Source organism: Trachurus trachurus, assembly GCF_905171665.1.
Source record: "Trachurus trachurus genome assembly, chromosome: 4".
Classification (NCBI taxonomy): Eukaryota; Metazoa; Chordata; class Actinopteri; order Carangiformes; family Carangidae; genus Trachurus; species Trachurus trachurus.
This window is the reverse complement of record NC_139898.1, coordinates 30,695,833-30,712,435: the sequence shown is the minus strand read 5'-3', so window position 1 is coordinate 30,712,435 and position 16,603 is coordinate 30,695,833. Positions and strand designations below refer to the sequence as shown.

Below are 16,603 nucleotides of genomic sequence, written 5' to 3'. Positions count from 1 at the left end.
GAAGCCCCAGCCATCTCCTGAGAAACTGGCTGATGGACTTCTCGAGTGCCTCTACCGTTGTTGTTGGTACCTCATAGACCAGCAGGGGCCAGAGTATCCTTGGCAAGACTCCGTGCTGGTAGATCCAGGCTTTAAATTTTCCTGGGAGACCAGACTTGTCGATGGTGGTAAGCCAGGTTGCCAGGTCGCACTTGGTCTGTTTTATGGCTGCTGAGTCCTTCAGGGAACTGTCGAAGATCTTACCCAGGGTTTTGACAGGTTTTTCGGTCACTGATGGAATTCTGGTCCCTCCTACGGCGAAGCGGAACTGATCGGTCACTTTGCCTTTCTTCAGGACCAGTGACCTGGACTTAGCGGGCTTAAAGCTCATCCTTGCCCATTGGATGAGCCGTTCCAGTCCCTGGAGGAGCCATCTGCACCCTGGGACAGATGTTGTCATGACTGTCAAGTCGTCCATAAAGGCTCTTATGGGGGGCTGCCGTGTTCCAGATCTTGACTTGGCACCTCTGCATTCGACCTCGGCGGACTTGACAATCATGTTCATGGCCAGTGAGAAGAGTGGCACTGAGATTGTGCAACCGGTGATTATGCCCTTCTCAAGGCGGTGCCAGGCAGATGTTACTTGACCTGAGGAGACTCGAGCGCTGAAGTTGCCATAGTAGTCCATGATAAGGCTGCTGATCTTGTCTGGAACATGGTGTCTTGCCAGTGCGGTTTCGACGAGCTTGTGTGGGATAGAACCGTAGGCGTTGGTTAAATCAAGCCAAAGAGTTGCCAGGTCTCCTTTGCTCTCCCTTGCCTCCCGGATCAGCTGCGTCACCACTCCCGTATGCTCCAGGCATCCAGGTACCCCTGGGACTCCCCCCTTCTGGACCGAGGTGTCAAGGTAGGTGTTCTTCAAAAGGAAATCTGTCAGCCGTTGGGACACGATCTTGAAGAAAATCTTGCTCTCCGCGCTGAGCAGCGAGATGATCCGGAACTGCTCGATGTTGCAAGAGTCCTCTTCTTTTGGTATCCAGACCCCCTCTGCGTACCTCCACTGGGCGGCGACTTTCCCTCTCCGCCAAATCACCTTCAGGATCTTCCAGAGACGTCCAAGGAGCCGTGGACACTGTTTATAAACTTTGTAGGGTACACCGCTGGGGCCGGGAGCAGAGCTAGATCTTGCAGCTCTGACAGCTTCTTAGAGCTGCAAGATCTAGCTCTGCTCCCGGCCCCAGCGGTGTATAAATAATGCTATCCACCGCTCTATTGATTGATTTCTAGCCGGCTTCGTTGTAAACAAATGCACATGGCCAGGAGGAGGGTTAGCAGAACAGCAGGAAAGCGACCACTCTTTCATAGTTCCCCTTTAATTAATCCCCACCACACACACACACACTTCTGATGAATATTAAAACAGAGGCAAAACTAGAAACTTCAGAAACCACACATGGGAAAGCTGAACAGTCTGATCGCTGATTAGTAATCCAATTAATTTGTTTCCAATATTTCCAGGCTACAACCGGTGCGGCTTTGGCAGCAGAAGCAGCAGGAGGGGGTCAGGGAGGGAGAGCAGCTAATGAAGAGAGAGATGAGAGCGAGGAAGAGGAGAAGGAGGAGGAGGGAGAAGAGTAGGAGGACAGTAGCCAGCATACTGACATGGGAGAGTATATATATATTTCTGAGTTATTTATTTATCACAAAGAACTCGGTTACAATTCCCCCTGACAGTGCTGCTGCTGCTGCTGGAGTGGGTGTGGATGTGGATGTGGACGAGGGGTCCAGTCTGGAAAACTCTCCCCTCTCCACAACTCCTAAAGGTAACATTACGCATAAGTGTTGCTATGGTTCCCTGCAGTTATATTTGCAAATCACCTGCATCTGCATCTTTCCTGTGTCCTCCTGTTATATCAGACACCTATCAGTCTCCAGTGACCACAGTGTCCTAGAATAAAAAAGATGTTACTCCAACATTTATCAACAACAAATTGGACAAATGTTGGCAATGAACATTATACGCCATTAACTAATATCAGCGTTTCAGGCAGACATTACATTTACTGCAGCGCACTGTGTCACCCCACAAATGGCAAACAATATAAAAAGACAAGGACGGTGGCAGACGCATTACTGCAGCATCGCCCACCAACGCACAGGCATTCAAATGAAATGGAGGTCGTTTCATTTGTAAAGTGACCTAAGTTTGAGGCTGTAATAAGTTCTGCCACCTTGGGATGTCAATGAGAATATGGGTGGCAGGTTATTGCACAGTCAAAAAGCAGAGCTGATGGGGAAGGAAGGGGAGGAGGGGAAGGGGGGGTGAGTATGTGCCATATGCCTCTATAACTCTAATGTGTAACATTTCCAATTCATCTCACTGTTACCTTTGCTTTAAGTGGCTCATTCTCTGATCTACACACTAGGGATGGACCCGAACCAGAATACGTATTCGGAAGTACACAAATAACACTTTGATTCTGAATAGTTTTGCTGAACAAAGTTTTTCCTCCTTATTCGGGAGCTTTTTTCTAAAGAAAAAGAAACGTTTGGATCAGCAACAGCACACAAGTGGTTCTGGTTCACACTCCAACACACTAGTTGGCGGTAATGCACCTTAACGTTGGTGCGCCCGCCATAGAAGCACAACACGAGTATTGTGCCAAACACGAGCAGGCAACACTGAGTCTCCATGTTTCATTTGTGTCTAGTTCACGTTAGGGTTGCTAAGAAACAGCAACTCCCTGCATGCATTGCATTACAGTAAGTTAGACACGAAGTGCTCACCGATACTTCCAGGGTCACCGTTCAACAACTTAGCATTTTTCTCATAGACAATAGGTTACTGTGGAAAGAAGCAGCTATAAAACAGTGGAAAAAATGTTTTGAGTGTCACAACCCCCGTGAAACGACTCGTTTCACTACCAGAATTTGATCCATTCAGTCCGATTACGTTTGGAAAGTCTAGAAGAGCCGCACGATTCAATTATTTGATTCCCGTTCTAGTTAGCCGAGAGCTAAAGCGGAAGTTAGCCGGCTAGCTCGGCGTAGCACTAGCTCGCCTGAAGTCAGTGCGCCCACTTCCAGTTTCTTCCCGAATTCGAATATGAATCCGAAGTTTATTTAAAAGCCTGAATCCGAATACAAATAGTGCAGTGGCTTTTTTTTGTATTTGTATCATTGCATTTATTGTATTCAGTATATTTTTATCCTATTCTAAAGCCTGACCAGGGGAAAGACTGCAAATTAGCTGAAGCTAGATGTCTTGTATGCATCACATTTTCCACTTTTTGTTGAAATGTTGTATGTATCGTCCCTATAAAAAATACACACACACGTGTAGTTTCCTGCAGATGCCTCCTTGTGAACATGAAACATGTTTGATGGTATCGAGGCGGCGGCTCAGATGTGTGCGAGTCGATCAGTCTGTAATTGATTGAATCTTTAAACCTCTCCTCACACCTGGGAAATCGTTCCCATCTGGGTCAGTTAAACAGGTGTGTTGTTTTTAAAATTGTGTTTCAAAGTCATTAAACAAGTAAGAGCGACTCTGCTTCAGTAAACAGGAAGAAAAAAAAACACAAAAAAACAAAAACCCCAGAAGAAGCTCTTTTCCAGCCGTTTTCCATCATCGTTAAGTGATGGGACAAGCAGATCGGGTGCAGCTCAGTTGGTGATGAATATCACTCCGAGCGCGCGTCTGACAGGTTTTTGTTGCGAACATCACACTCGCCGGCGTCTCCGGTGGGGTCATTACAGATGCAAATCCCAGTCGCAGCTGTATTTTATGACACCTGTTCTTGTTTTTCCCGGGCCGGCCTCCGCCCGAGCGTCCCGTCGAGGACTTGCAAATCAAGACAGGAAACGAGAGATGGGCGGACAGGTAGGGCCCCGCTCGGCTGTCAGCGTCGTCCTCGTCTCCCTTCACACACCCCCTCCCCCTCCTCTTTCCTCCTCTTTCCTCCCGATCACAGCTTTGCCATTTGTGCTCCCATCAGTCATTTTCACAGCCCCATCCCTCTTCCCATCGCTCCCTCTGTCTCTCTGTTAGACGAGGACATTGCACCCCACCTCTGCCTGATACTTGAGCATCTGCTTCTCTCTGCCATCCTGTTGTCTCCGGAGACTTTGATGCCCGTGGTGGGAGGGGGGGGGGGGCTGGGGGGTGGGAGGGGTTTTTGCATGAACTGGGTCAAAGAGCCCTCCTATGTCCTGCACAGATGCACTGGTTCAGTCAAAAGGAAATGGGTCCTGATAACATACTGGAGGAAATATTGTACCATAACTGGAGGTGAATCCTGCAGCACCTGCATCTGTGATACATTCAGAGGTTTCCATGGTAGCAGTTGTATAAAAAAATAAAAATAAATAAGGTTGCTTAGTAGGTATTTAGAGGTAGATGACCTTGTTGCACGTATGAATTATGAGTTTGAGTCCAATTGACTGTGTCATGTTAACCCCAATCAGATCCCTGACTCCAACCTTTAGGTTCCTCACCCTGAACCCTAGTTTACTTTTCTGTCACGCCGACGATCTTTCTCTAACAAACCACATGTGATTGAGCTGAAAAACTCCATGTCCAGGAGTTCAGATGTCACAGGCTCAAGTGTTTATTGCACACAGACCTGCTGCAGAGAAAATGATGAGCAGCGCAATCACAGCTAATGATAGTGGAGCTACACCAAGTTCAGAAGATTGAATCTTTTTCAACAGTGGCTTTTCATGTTTGTTTGTTTTTCCCCCAGCAGATCACTCAAAGGAAGCTGGACGATTAATTCATTTCAGTTGAGTTATGGAGAAGGGGTGGGCCTATAGAAGTTTCTGTCTTCAGCCCACTCTTTTGCAAAGTTTGCAAAGTGCAGCTACTTGCTCTCATTGTTTTCTTTGCTTTTGTTTACTAACCTGTTTACATGATTTAATTTCATTTCAATTAACATGACGTGTCCTTCTCCACATTTATCCCATAATTGCACATGATCTCTGAGTGTATGCTTTTTTTTTTACATCTTTATCCAGGTTACCACAGCAACAAAGGATGAACGTGTCTCTAGGTGTCCACCATTCATCAGTCACATTGGGGTCTTAAAGGGATAGTTCAACATTTTGGCAAATTGGCCCATTGCCATAATCCCTATAGTCTTAGGAGTAGGTTAGTGACCTTTAATTGTCGGTGCAAGCTGTTTTTAGAACGGTGAAGCAGCTGCTCAGAGCTACACTATGGAGGCTAACGGGATTTCTTGGTTTCCCTCATCAAACTCATCAAATACACAATCCAACAACTCCAAAACGCTCTGGTGGACAAGTTGTGACCTGCACATTCACCACACTATGAGATAATAACGGATTGTTATGAGACAGAGTTGTTTTCAAGGCAAATGCAGAGACTGCTTGCCTAAAAGCTGCCCCCAACGGGATCACCAGGGGTCGACAATATAAATGGCCCGGTAGCCCGGACGTACTTTTCAAACCGTCAGGGCCACCAGAACGCTCCAAACACTGGCCCGGTGGGGCCAGTGAAAATAATGCCTTGAAAAAAATATAACAAGTAAATAAATAAATCTAATTTTACATTAAATCCCTGTGGTTTGAAATGATAACTGTCAAATCGTCTCGGTAATTAGTGCTAAGAGATCCCGACCCGATCAACGACAGAGACATCTACTTTCTGTGCGCAGCCAGCGCTGTGCCCTGGCACGTCAGCACCACCTGCAAGCAGCTGCAGCTCCAGCTCACTCACTGCTGCTGATAGAAGGTCGTCACAAGAACCGATAAAAACCTTTTTCTTAACCATGAAACTTCCCTCCTCCTCAGCGCGTCGGGTCGAGTCCTGTCGGGACCGACGCGAACGTTACACACGGGCCAGAGCTCGCGCTGGGGCGCCAGCTGTTCGGTGTGCGCCACAGCGGTGGCACGTCACGTGACATTTAGACCATAATAACAACAACAAAAAAACGTGTGTAAACGCAAAACTGAGCTGAAAATGAAACAATGAGTCAGTTTTGCACCAATCTGTGGAAACAGCCTAAACGTGAATGAATGAGAACAACAGTTATATCACTGAACTACTTGGAGGATAAAAGTAATGACTACATAACTTCATGTTTGTGTTGAGGCATATTTACCATTTTAACTCTGTTTTTACTTCATTGTTAAACCACAGTGGAGGCTAAATATGTGAAACAGTTATTTATTTATTAAATAAAGTAGCCTGATGAATTTAAAAGCACTTTTTTTGACCTTCTTTAATGAAATTGAATGAAACATATCTGATACAGGATATAAATCCTTTACATCAGACTCAAATAAATAACATACAAAAATTAAACACAAATATACCAACTCATACATAATCACTAAAATACATATAACAAAATAATCCCCCAAAATCTCAAGAAACTACAAGATCGTGGTATTGAATAAGTATCAAGAATGTTGGAAATTGACTAGTAATGGTATCAGAAAGTTCCAGCCTCGATGGCGAGACCGCAGGAATTGGCTGGGATATGTTGTTTTTCGTTAATATGGGGATCGATACCTATTGTCCTGGGCCAGTGGTTAGAATGGTGGGGCCAGTGATCTTTCCCTTATTGTCTACCCCTGATCACGCATCAGTGGTTTTGCATGAATTTCCCTCTAAAACAACTCTGTCTGGTAACGTTCTGTTATTATCTCATAGCGTGGTGAATGTGCAGCTCACAACTTGTCCACCAGAGCGTTTTGGAGTTGTTGGATTGTTTATTTGATGAATTTGATGAGAGAAACCAAGAAATCCCATGAGCCTCCGTAGTGTAGCTCTGAGCAGCTCATGGCTCTGCTCCGCCATTCTAAAAATAGCTTGCACCGACAATTAAAGGTAACCAACCTACTGCTAAAACTATAGGGATTATGGCAATGGGCTAATTTGCCAAAATGTTGAACTATCCCTTTAACAGTAACTAGTAGCAATAGAGCAGCTTTGAACTGTAGTGAAGGTCATTATGGGCTGTAGTCTGACACCAAAAGTGAGACCTAGGGAAATGAGATGAACACTGGAAGTGAGAAAATCTCCTTCACACCAGAGTCACCATGTGTAGATGAAGGAAGTGACCGCGGTCGACGCTAGAGTTTCATCAAATAACCTTCAAAGACCAAGACAGAGACAAGTCTGTATCTAATATTTGACTGGAGAATATACTCAACCATTGTTGAGAAAGTAGCTCTTGTTAGAAAAACAACTCTTAAATTGATGTCATTGATTGATGATTATATCAAATCCAATGCAACACCATAAGGGTGTAAGTACTGTAGATAAAACTAGATATAAAAAAGACTTCCTGTCTGTCAACCGCAAACTTTGAACTGACAGCTCCACTCCTCCTCCAAAGAGATGCATGATTATCTTTGAGGGCTGAAATCCAAGCCGGAGCCAGACATGTGCTCGGGCCTTCAGCGGTGCTTGTAAGCAGCTAGGGCAGGGTTAGTCACAGCTGTGCCTGTCTAGTCTCTGCATCAACTGTGAACGATGTCCTTGAAGTCTTATATATCTTAATCTTCACTAATGTTTGTGTAGTTCCCCGACTTAAGAGAACACACTCTAATGAGTTGGGTTTTTTTTGTTTTTTTTTTAATCATTTCCAGCTAAAACATTTACAGTTTAAGGTGAAAACAGCAGAAGAGTGAAAGCTGACATTTCAGGAAACCCCGGGCCTGTCAGCGCTGCGGCTCAACGTGTACGGGCTTGTAACCTGTAGGGTAAGTCAGGTGAGGCGAGGGAAGCCTGGGAGTGTGTTGTTGAGATCACATTTTTCCCACAACAACTTGAAGTTGAACAAAATATACTCCAGTCCTCTCTGGCAACAGGAAGCACATGCTGTAAGTACCATGGCTCTCACATTTGGCTTATGCTTGCAGATTTTGGACGATGTCGTATAGTCTGGGCAACCGAGCGGTTTTGATAATGCTGAACACTGTTGAATGTTTCACTTCCCCTCCTGTCTGCCTTGTTTTCGGTAATGACTGCCTCTCTCTGATCTCGCCCGGCCACAAAGCTTGTTGCTAAAATAAAACTGGGATGTGTTTTGTGGATGGTTCTCTCTCTCTCTCTCTCTGTCTCTCTTCTCTCTTTCTCCCTCGTCTTCCAAGTTTGCGAGCAAGTGTTTCTGATGGGACTCCTGTGATCTGTGCAGTTTTTTTTTTCTTTCTTCTTTTTATTGGAAGTTTCTCCTTCTGTGTTTCTCACTAAAGATGCCTCCAGCTCTTTCTCTTCCTTCTTTCCCTCCCTGGGAAAAAATGTGAAAAGGTCCAACGAGGAGTGAGGATCCTTTGAGCTGCTGCGTATGCTATGCTCTGCGCTATATATGAGAAGAAGGGAGAAAAAAAAGAGAAGAAGTAGAAAAAGAAGAGGAGGATATAGTCTTTCTTGTGATGCCTTGTCCCCTCACATCTGAGGGACTTTTTGATAACACATGGCGTAACACTGCACAGTTCAAAGCAGCTCTGTCAAAGCTCTCTGAACTTTTTTTTTTTTTTTTTTTCTATGAGCGGTTTCATCTCCCTTCGTTAAGTGACGTACTTTTGAGCAATTAGATTTCTGCTATCAAAAAGGGACATAAAACATTTTTTTTAAAGAATTCTCATGTTTACTTTATTTAGGTCAGACTGCTGCGTCCCCAGACCAGTGAACAAACACAGGGATGAAAGATTTTTGAAAATCAGCTGATCAGTCTAAAAGAAAGAGAGAAAAAATGAATATACTATATATTAAACCAGTCACCAACATCTGAATTGCAAACAAATTTTTCAGCATCGCTGCGACTTGAACACACGCTGTTTTCTGCATCGTTCACAGGATTTAGTTGTAATCCATAAGAATCTTGCAAACATTTTCTTTTGCAGAAATTCTTGTTGAATACTAAACTGTTTTCTTTACCACTGAACGTTATTCTGGAAGATACTTGAAAAGCTGCTGCTGCTGTTGTTTACTCTTATTTTAAGTCTCTAAACTCTGCTAAGATATGTTCATTTAGTTGCTACAGACACACTTTCACAGCAAAAGGCTGTGACACTACTCACTCAGTGGTGTTGGTTTGGTGAACTGTGCTGCACAGTCTTTACCCAGATACTGGTGCTGATGGCAGGTCAGGGAGGTCAGCTCACGGCTGCAGGCTCTGTGACAGGACAATCCCTGGTAATGTTTTGGTGGCCTAACGTGGAATAGAACAGATGATATATTTGGTCCACAACAGCTGTCATGTGTTAAAATCAGTGGTTCCCAACCTTTTTTGCCTCTTGACCCCATTTTGACATCACAAATTTCTGGCGACCATCATTCAAGATGTGCCAGCTCAGATATCTGCATTTTATTTGAACTCGATTTATATTTGAGGAAGTTAAAGTATAGAATACATTTGTTTAAAGGGACATTGTGTAGCCTAAGTTCTCCTGTTATCTATTCACGAAAATAGATTATTTCGTTCAGTTTATCATTAATCAGTATCACCCCCATCAACACTGATGCTGCATTCACCTGCAGTCGGGCAGACGGCCGTCGGTAACAAACCAGATGTCATTTTAGTCACAGAAGTCCAGAGAAAGCCGGCAAAACGTTGGTCAGGTAAACAATACGACATCGCCACAACAACATATTGTCAGGTGTATTGTTTTGCCTCGTGCTGACGGACCTCTTGTTTACATAGAGGCTTGTTTATGCCGTTACTGTACGTGCAGCGGCTGTTGTCCGTCTGCTGTCTGCCCAATTTCAGGTGAATGCAGCATGAAAAATACGATTGAGTTGCTTGCGATATACAACCGCAACGCTAGACGGGAGTAATTCCTACACAATGTACCTTTAAGATTGTGTGTGGTGTTTTAGATAGTTAAAAAATACATATTTATCAGTAATTTCTTTTATCAATTAGTAGACATTTCAGGCGACCCCACATTAGGTCCCAACCCCAAGGTTGAAAAACACTGGTTTAAATTAACCGTTTGTGAATGTGCTTCAACTGTCTGACTGTGGAGCAGAGAGTCACCAGAGATTTAAAATAAAAAAAAATGCTTAAAAACAAATCACACTTCACTTCCTGGGTGACAAGTAGTGCTGCGCTGCTTCAGCCCCCTAATGACTGGGCTTGGCCTGGCAGCACAGACAGACAGCTCCACACCTACAGCTACAGGTGCAATAATAGGCTGTTTGTTATAGAAATGCAATATTGCATTTGTGTATCAACATGCAGCAGGTTGTGTGTAAAATCATCTGTTGAGTTGTCACGGCGACACACATCTCTACACACAGGAGCTGCTTTACAGTGCACACAACACACGCACACTCTGTACAGTCCCTTTTATCCATTCAACACATCTGATAATGTGAACAGCTCTTGCACATCCACTTGAGCCCGAGCGTCTCCAACTTCTCCGTTTATTTGCTTCACTTTTTCCTGCATGTTTATTCGCTGTAATTCCATTTATTACATCCACAGCTCTGACTCGTGTTTCTCCGATTCTCTGCTTTCTGCTGCTGCTGCTACGGCCCAATTTACCCACAGGCATCATTCAAATTTAATCTGATTTTGAATTTCTGAACAAGTAAACTAATGATGAGAGGATGCAGCCAGTTAGGCTAGTAGCCTCCATCGCTGACGTTAATCTAACTCCTTGTAGACAAGCTACAATTAGACGTACAGAAACAAGTCTGTGAGGGTATAAGTTAAGTTAGTGAAATACAAATCCTCACAGTGGTTTCCTCGATTCCCACAGAATATTAATAGCATCAAATCCACCCAGGTAGAGCATCAAGGGCTCAGGGAAACTGTGTAAAGTGGCCCTGTACTTTTACCCATGTGCAAATTGTATGTGAGGTATTCAAACTTTACTTCTCGCTAGAGGACATAATTAACTCAACCTTGCCTGAGTATGTCAAAAAAAAAAAAGACCCAGTAATATACCATATTTAATTTAGTAATGCAAAAAACAGGAATTTCCTGTAGAGAAAAGTAGATGTATCATTTTCTGTTACATCACATCATTGCCAATTACACTGATCACACCTATTATAGAATTACAGCTGCATAATTTTGTCTTCTCACTTGGTATCCACAATTAATCAGACTAATTCGAGCGACAGTGGAGTCTAGTGGTCTCAGACTTTTGACCCCACTCAACATGGGCCTATACTTCTTCTTTAAGCAGTTACCATGGCGATAACTCCAGTCTGTATACGCTCTGTGCAGGAGATTCACCTCACGGGGACGACGAGGCCAACTGGTCCGATACCTGGGATCAATTAAAGAGCCGATATCAGCCAACATGTGAGTCATGGACGGATGAACTTCATTCAGAGTTCTTGTTTGACAAAAAAAAAATCAGATGTCAAAACATTGATAGATATCTGACAATGACTTTAATGTGTAAATATTCTTGATGTTTTTTGCTGTGCAGGGCTCCTGTTGATGACGTGGCTGCATGGGGCGAGTCACTGGACCAACTTCTGGAGTGTAAAAGTGAGTCCACTCCACGCTGAGAGTTATAACTCCTCTCTCCGTCTTGTCAAATGCTGCTCTCTCTGTCCTTTTCTTATGTTTCTTTTCACCCTTCCAATCCTCCGCCGCCGCTCGGCCTCAGTATATCATCCCCCCGATTGGCCTCGGGCTTCCTCACGAGGCTGGAGAATATATTCTTTCCTTCAAGTTCATCAAATCCATTTGGAGACATGTTTAAGGAGGACGAACACTGGCAGGGATAAGAGGCCTAATCTGAGCCGCCGGTGTAGATATGGTGATTCCACACTGCAAAAACTCAAAATCTTACCAAGAATATTTGTCTTATTTCTAGTCAAAACAAATCTAATTCTACTTAGAATAAGACTCATCACATAAAAAGTAGCTTGTTTTTAGACACTTTTACTTCTTTCAAGCAGATTTTCACTTGAAATAAGTAGAAAAATCTGACAGTGGAGCACGTTTTTCTTTCTTATTACACGCACAAAAAACATGCTTTCACTGGCAGATTTTTCTACTTATTTCAAGTGAAAATTAGTTTGAAACAAGTGAAAATGATCTAAAAACAAGTAAATTTTTATGTGATGAGTCTTATTTTAAGTGGAAAGAGATTAGTTTTGACTAGAAATGAGACATTTTGACAAGAAAACAACAAATATTCTTGGAAAGATTTTGAGTTTTTGTAGTGCAGCCGGCTTGTATCCATTCATAAAAGAAAGCTGGTGCTGGTGCTGGTGCTGGTGCTTGTGGCTTCCACCTGACCACATCACAAACAACTAAGAGGGGCAGATGGGTTCTTTCTCTCCCACTTCCCTGCTGTCTGTCTTCTCTCATTACTTTGCTGAAATGAACTCAGTTGATCTGTAATATTTCAGCCCCCTGTTGTCGCCGCGTCAAGATTAACGGTCCCTCTGGGTGATGAATTTTGTCTCGCACCCCCAGTTGCTCCATTTCCCCCCTTTGAAGAAAAGCGGTGACACATGTGACAAATAGGTAAACAGTAGCGAAAAATAAATAGTTGTGCATGTGGCAGATGCAATCTGGTGGCATTCATGTACCTTCACATCTCGTGCGACTTTTTAAAAAGAGTCGAGTCGGTTATGATTGAAGGCTCAGATACGGGGCGCCGGAGTGATTTGTAGGTGGGAACACGCGGCCTCTGGACATATTTTGTTTCCTGTCAATTACTGTCGGAGCTCCAGCTGTGATTTATGTGAAACAATTTGTGTGAATAACTCACTGCGCTCGCTGTTAGCTGTTTGTTTCTGCTCCCAGAGGACGGCGCTAAGTATTTTACACCTGCGTTGGAATCACAGCTCGATGAATACGCCTGTATAACAAAGGTAAAAGGGTGCGAGGAGGAGATAAGAATTATAGCTGGGTGCGACTGTGTGAAGCGATGCGAGAGTGCACATTGGGAAGCTGGGTTTGGGTTTTTGGGTTTTTTTCAAGGTTTGAAGTATAAAAAAATACCAAAAAAAAAAAAAAGGCAGCCTCCAGACATCCACCACAATACCTGGTGGTTCGCTGCATCGTCTCTTTGTTTGCCGTCTTCTTTCAGCTAACAAGGACCGAGCTGAGGAGGGAAGAATGTATGTGAAAGATAAGAGAGGAGCAGAACCTTAAGCTAAGGCTCATTGCCCTTGTGATTTTCTGCTAAAACACTCAACCTTTTTTTTTTTTTTCATTGAAACATCCATTTAAACTTTTTTTTTTGTGTCCCCATGGTCTCAAAAGTCGTTGAGCAAAAAACCCTCTGCACAGCAAATCACGGTGAACAAAGTATTGCTGCAACAAGCACAGGTCAGACATTTTCCTGGTAATAAAAAAATGGGGAGAAAACACCTGTGAACTCAAAACAATCTGGAGCATGAGAAGTTCACTCCTGACAAAATAGCCTCGATGTAACTTCTCCAGAGCTTTCATCCATCTTCCATTAAGGCTGGAAGATGCAATGGGCAAAAAAACAAAAACAAGCGAGACCAGATTTAATCCAATTTTCACCCATGTTTCTATCCTGACTTTTTTTTTTAATGTTTTTATTTTATCCTGTGTGCACAAGATAATTTCCTGTGTGCATAAATGATCTTATTATCTTATTCGCACAAGATGGATCCAATTTTGTCTTTGTACAACTTATTATCCTGATATTTGAAGATAATAACGTCATTTAAAAAAGAATTCATCTTTGGGGACCTCAGACACTCCAGCGTTTTTTCTATTTTTACATATGAAAAGGGGAAAAAAATGGAAAGGAAGTATGAGCACAATTATATATAAAACTCCTAAGTGCCTGAGGCAATATAGAATGTATTATGGGTATGTGTAGTAATGCATCGTTATAATGGACATGAATACACTTTAAAGCTTCTGCTTAAATGCTGCTGAAACAATAACTGCTCTATATCCTGCTGCTGGCTGGACGCCCTGTAGTTAAAGTGATAGTTCACCCAAAATTCAAATTTCACTCATTATCTACTCACCCTCATGTGGACTAAGAGCTGTGAGAATTTTCAGAGTCCTCCGTTCCTTCTCTGAGTTACGGGGGGGTCCGTGCAGCAGTATTTGTCCATATAATGGTTGTCAATGGATACCAACTTTCTTCGTCCAAAAAGACACACCAAAAAACATCCAAATACCTCCATACTGCTCGTCTGTAATGTCCCTCTTGTATTGAAACCCCGACATAAGAAATTGTTCCGCAAAAAATTAAATAAGTCTATATTTTAAGCTTGTTTGTAGCGGAAGCTCCCAGTGTCTCGGTTCACTGCTCTGCCTGTGTCAGTGCAAATCCGGCGGAACAATTTCTCATGGCGGGGCTTCAATACAAGAGGGACATTAGGGACGAGCAGTATGGAGGTATTTGGATGTTTTTCAGTGTGTCTTTTTGTACGAAGAAAGTTGGTATCCATTGAGAACCATTATATGGACAAATACTGCTGCGCAGACCCCCCCGTAACTCAGAGAAGGCACGGAGGACTCTGAAAATTCTCACAGCTCTTAGTCGACATGAGGGTGAGTAGATAATGAGTGAAATTTGAATTTTGGGTGAACTATCCCTTTAAGATAAAAAATAAAAAAGTTAACCTCTTTCTGTCAAATGTTTCAGAGTGTGTGTGTTGTCTGTGTGCAGCAGGCCAGCTCGTGTTCGAGGACTTCCTGCGGACCGAGTACAGCGAGGAGAACCTTCTGTTCTGGCTGGCCTGCGAGGACTACAAAACATTAACGAGTGAGACGGAGAGGACGGCTGCAGCCAAAAGGATATACACGGAGTTCGTCCAGGTCGATGCTTTGAGACAGGTATGGCTTTTAGAAATAATTTTAAATCAGAAATACTTTGCGGGCTTTCTTCTCCTTCTTGTCATCCCTGTTGCTTCTGCACCGATTCACTCATTTTAACTGTGAAATTCATTGATGCTCACATGTAGGCCTTCCCATTCATCCCTCCATTTTTATTTCTATTCCACCGCACATCCACAACACGCATCATAATGTAGAAAGCAAATATCTCCCGAGCAGAAAGAACCCACAGGTGAAATAAAAGTTGTTGTTTTCCTGAACACAGATAAACATTGACTGTGTGACGAGAGGAGAAATCAGTGAAAATATCTCTCAGCCGGGGCCAAATTGCTTCGACAGGGCGCAGAGACTGATATACAGCCTGATGGAAAACGACTGTTATCCGCGATTTCTGAAATCAGAAACCTACCAAGCTCTCCTGGAACAGGCTGAACAGCAATGAAAAGCAGACGTGAGGAAATTAAGCAAAACCGACGCCTCCTCCTCCTCCTCCTCCGACTCCGACTCCGACGAACTGTTCTGCACTTCACCTGGCTCTCCTGAGGATTTCAGTTTTAAACACAAGGCTCGTCTGTCACGGGAAGTGAAAAGGAGATCCAGGGTTACTGGTGTGGGGTATACTGACAGGATCTAAAAGCCAAACAATTATCTGAATAATGTATTAAGCAGATGTGGAAGTTGTTTTCAGGCCTGTAATTCCGACAAAGCTTTGAAAGGTTGACATGTGTTTAGAAAGACAAACATCGAGGGGAAATTGTTTGTCATTTGTTCACACGAATGAGTCATTGATGCCCTTGAATTTTTCAGTGTGTGATATATTTAGTTTCTGAAGATCATTTTCAAATCACTTTGTCCTGGTTTACAAGCGAATCTAATAAAAGATATGTGAAGAAAACTGTCCATAGCTTCATTAAGTATAGTGCCGTGTTTCCGTCCCGTATCACCTTTCATGGTCTCTGACATTAACAAAAAACTTTCTGTGTGCCAATATAAAATTTCAAAACCCAGTTTTATATATACACTCCATATGATCCACCACATTTTATTTTTGTTAGCAGGTGTGTTGACCTGTAGTGGGCCCTTAAAGCCTATTGGCTATGTCATTAACATCTGGATCTGAGCGGTATTTGGTCACTGCTGAATAAACGTCTTAATCACTAAAAATAAAAAGAAAGATTCACACTTTGTTAATCTTTTTTTTTTTTTTTTGCATATTTTAATGGTTCAAAGAGACTCAATTTGTTTCATAAATGAACAGAGAGAACACCAGGACATTGCCATGGATTTTATCATTAAACAGCGACCTGCTGATATTTCAGCACCATGGTCAACACCACCATGGATTTTACAAGTAATTTGCTCAAACCTGAATCAGATAAGGCAGGCTAAACAAACTGGAAATGAAGGATAGAAAGCAAATGACATACAGTGATAATGGATGCCATTCAGTTTGCCTGCTGCACAATCAAGTCACACATAATCAGCCCAGACAGGACAACAAACAAGCAACATGTGTGGCCTGTCGTAATACAATAATCAAACAGACAGACACGGCGGTCTACAACAAACACAATGCTATTTATGAAAAAGGCCAGACAGACAAGTTCAGTTTATGTCATCATCAAAATAATGAATATGAAACAACTTACCAATGATGTTTTCATCCAGCGGTGGGCAGTTTTAATCTGGTCCAGCAACTCAACCCTCCATACACATGAAGCCACAATACAATATACAAAATACATAACGTGCAATAAAAACGTAGCATAGCAGATTATCTGTGATTTTAGTCAGGTTAATCCACCACAAGGACACACAGCTCAGAAGCCACTTTAGACCCTGTATCA

General features: G+C 43.0%; 1 protein-coding gene across 1 annotated transcript; it reads left to right on the top strand.

The window, feature by feature from the left end:
- Positions 1–8,423: 8,423 nt before the first annotated feature.
- LOC310985355 (regulator of G-protein signaling 21-like) lies at positions 8,424–15,198 on the top strand (the record flags this gene model as incomplete). The annotated part of the gene is made up of 4 exons (XM_083970929.1): positions 8,424–8,428; positions 11,398–11,459; positions 14,590–14,756; positions 15,022–15,198. 4 exons carry the CDS (start codon positions 8,424–8,426, stop codon positions 15,196–15,198), a joined length of 411 nt encoding a protein of 136 aa, XP_083827055.1.
- Positions 15,199–16,603: the final 1,405 nt, after the last annotated feature.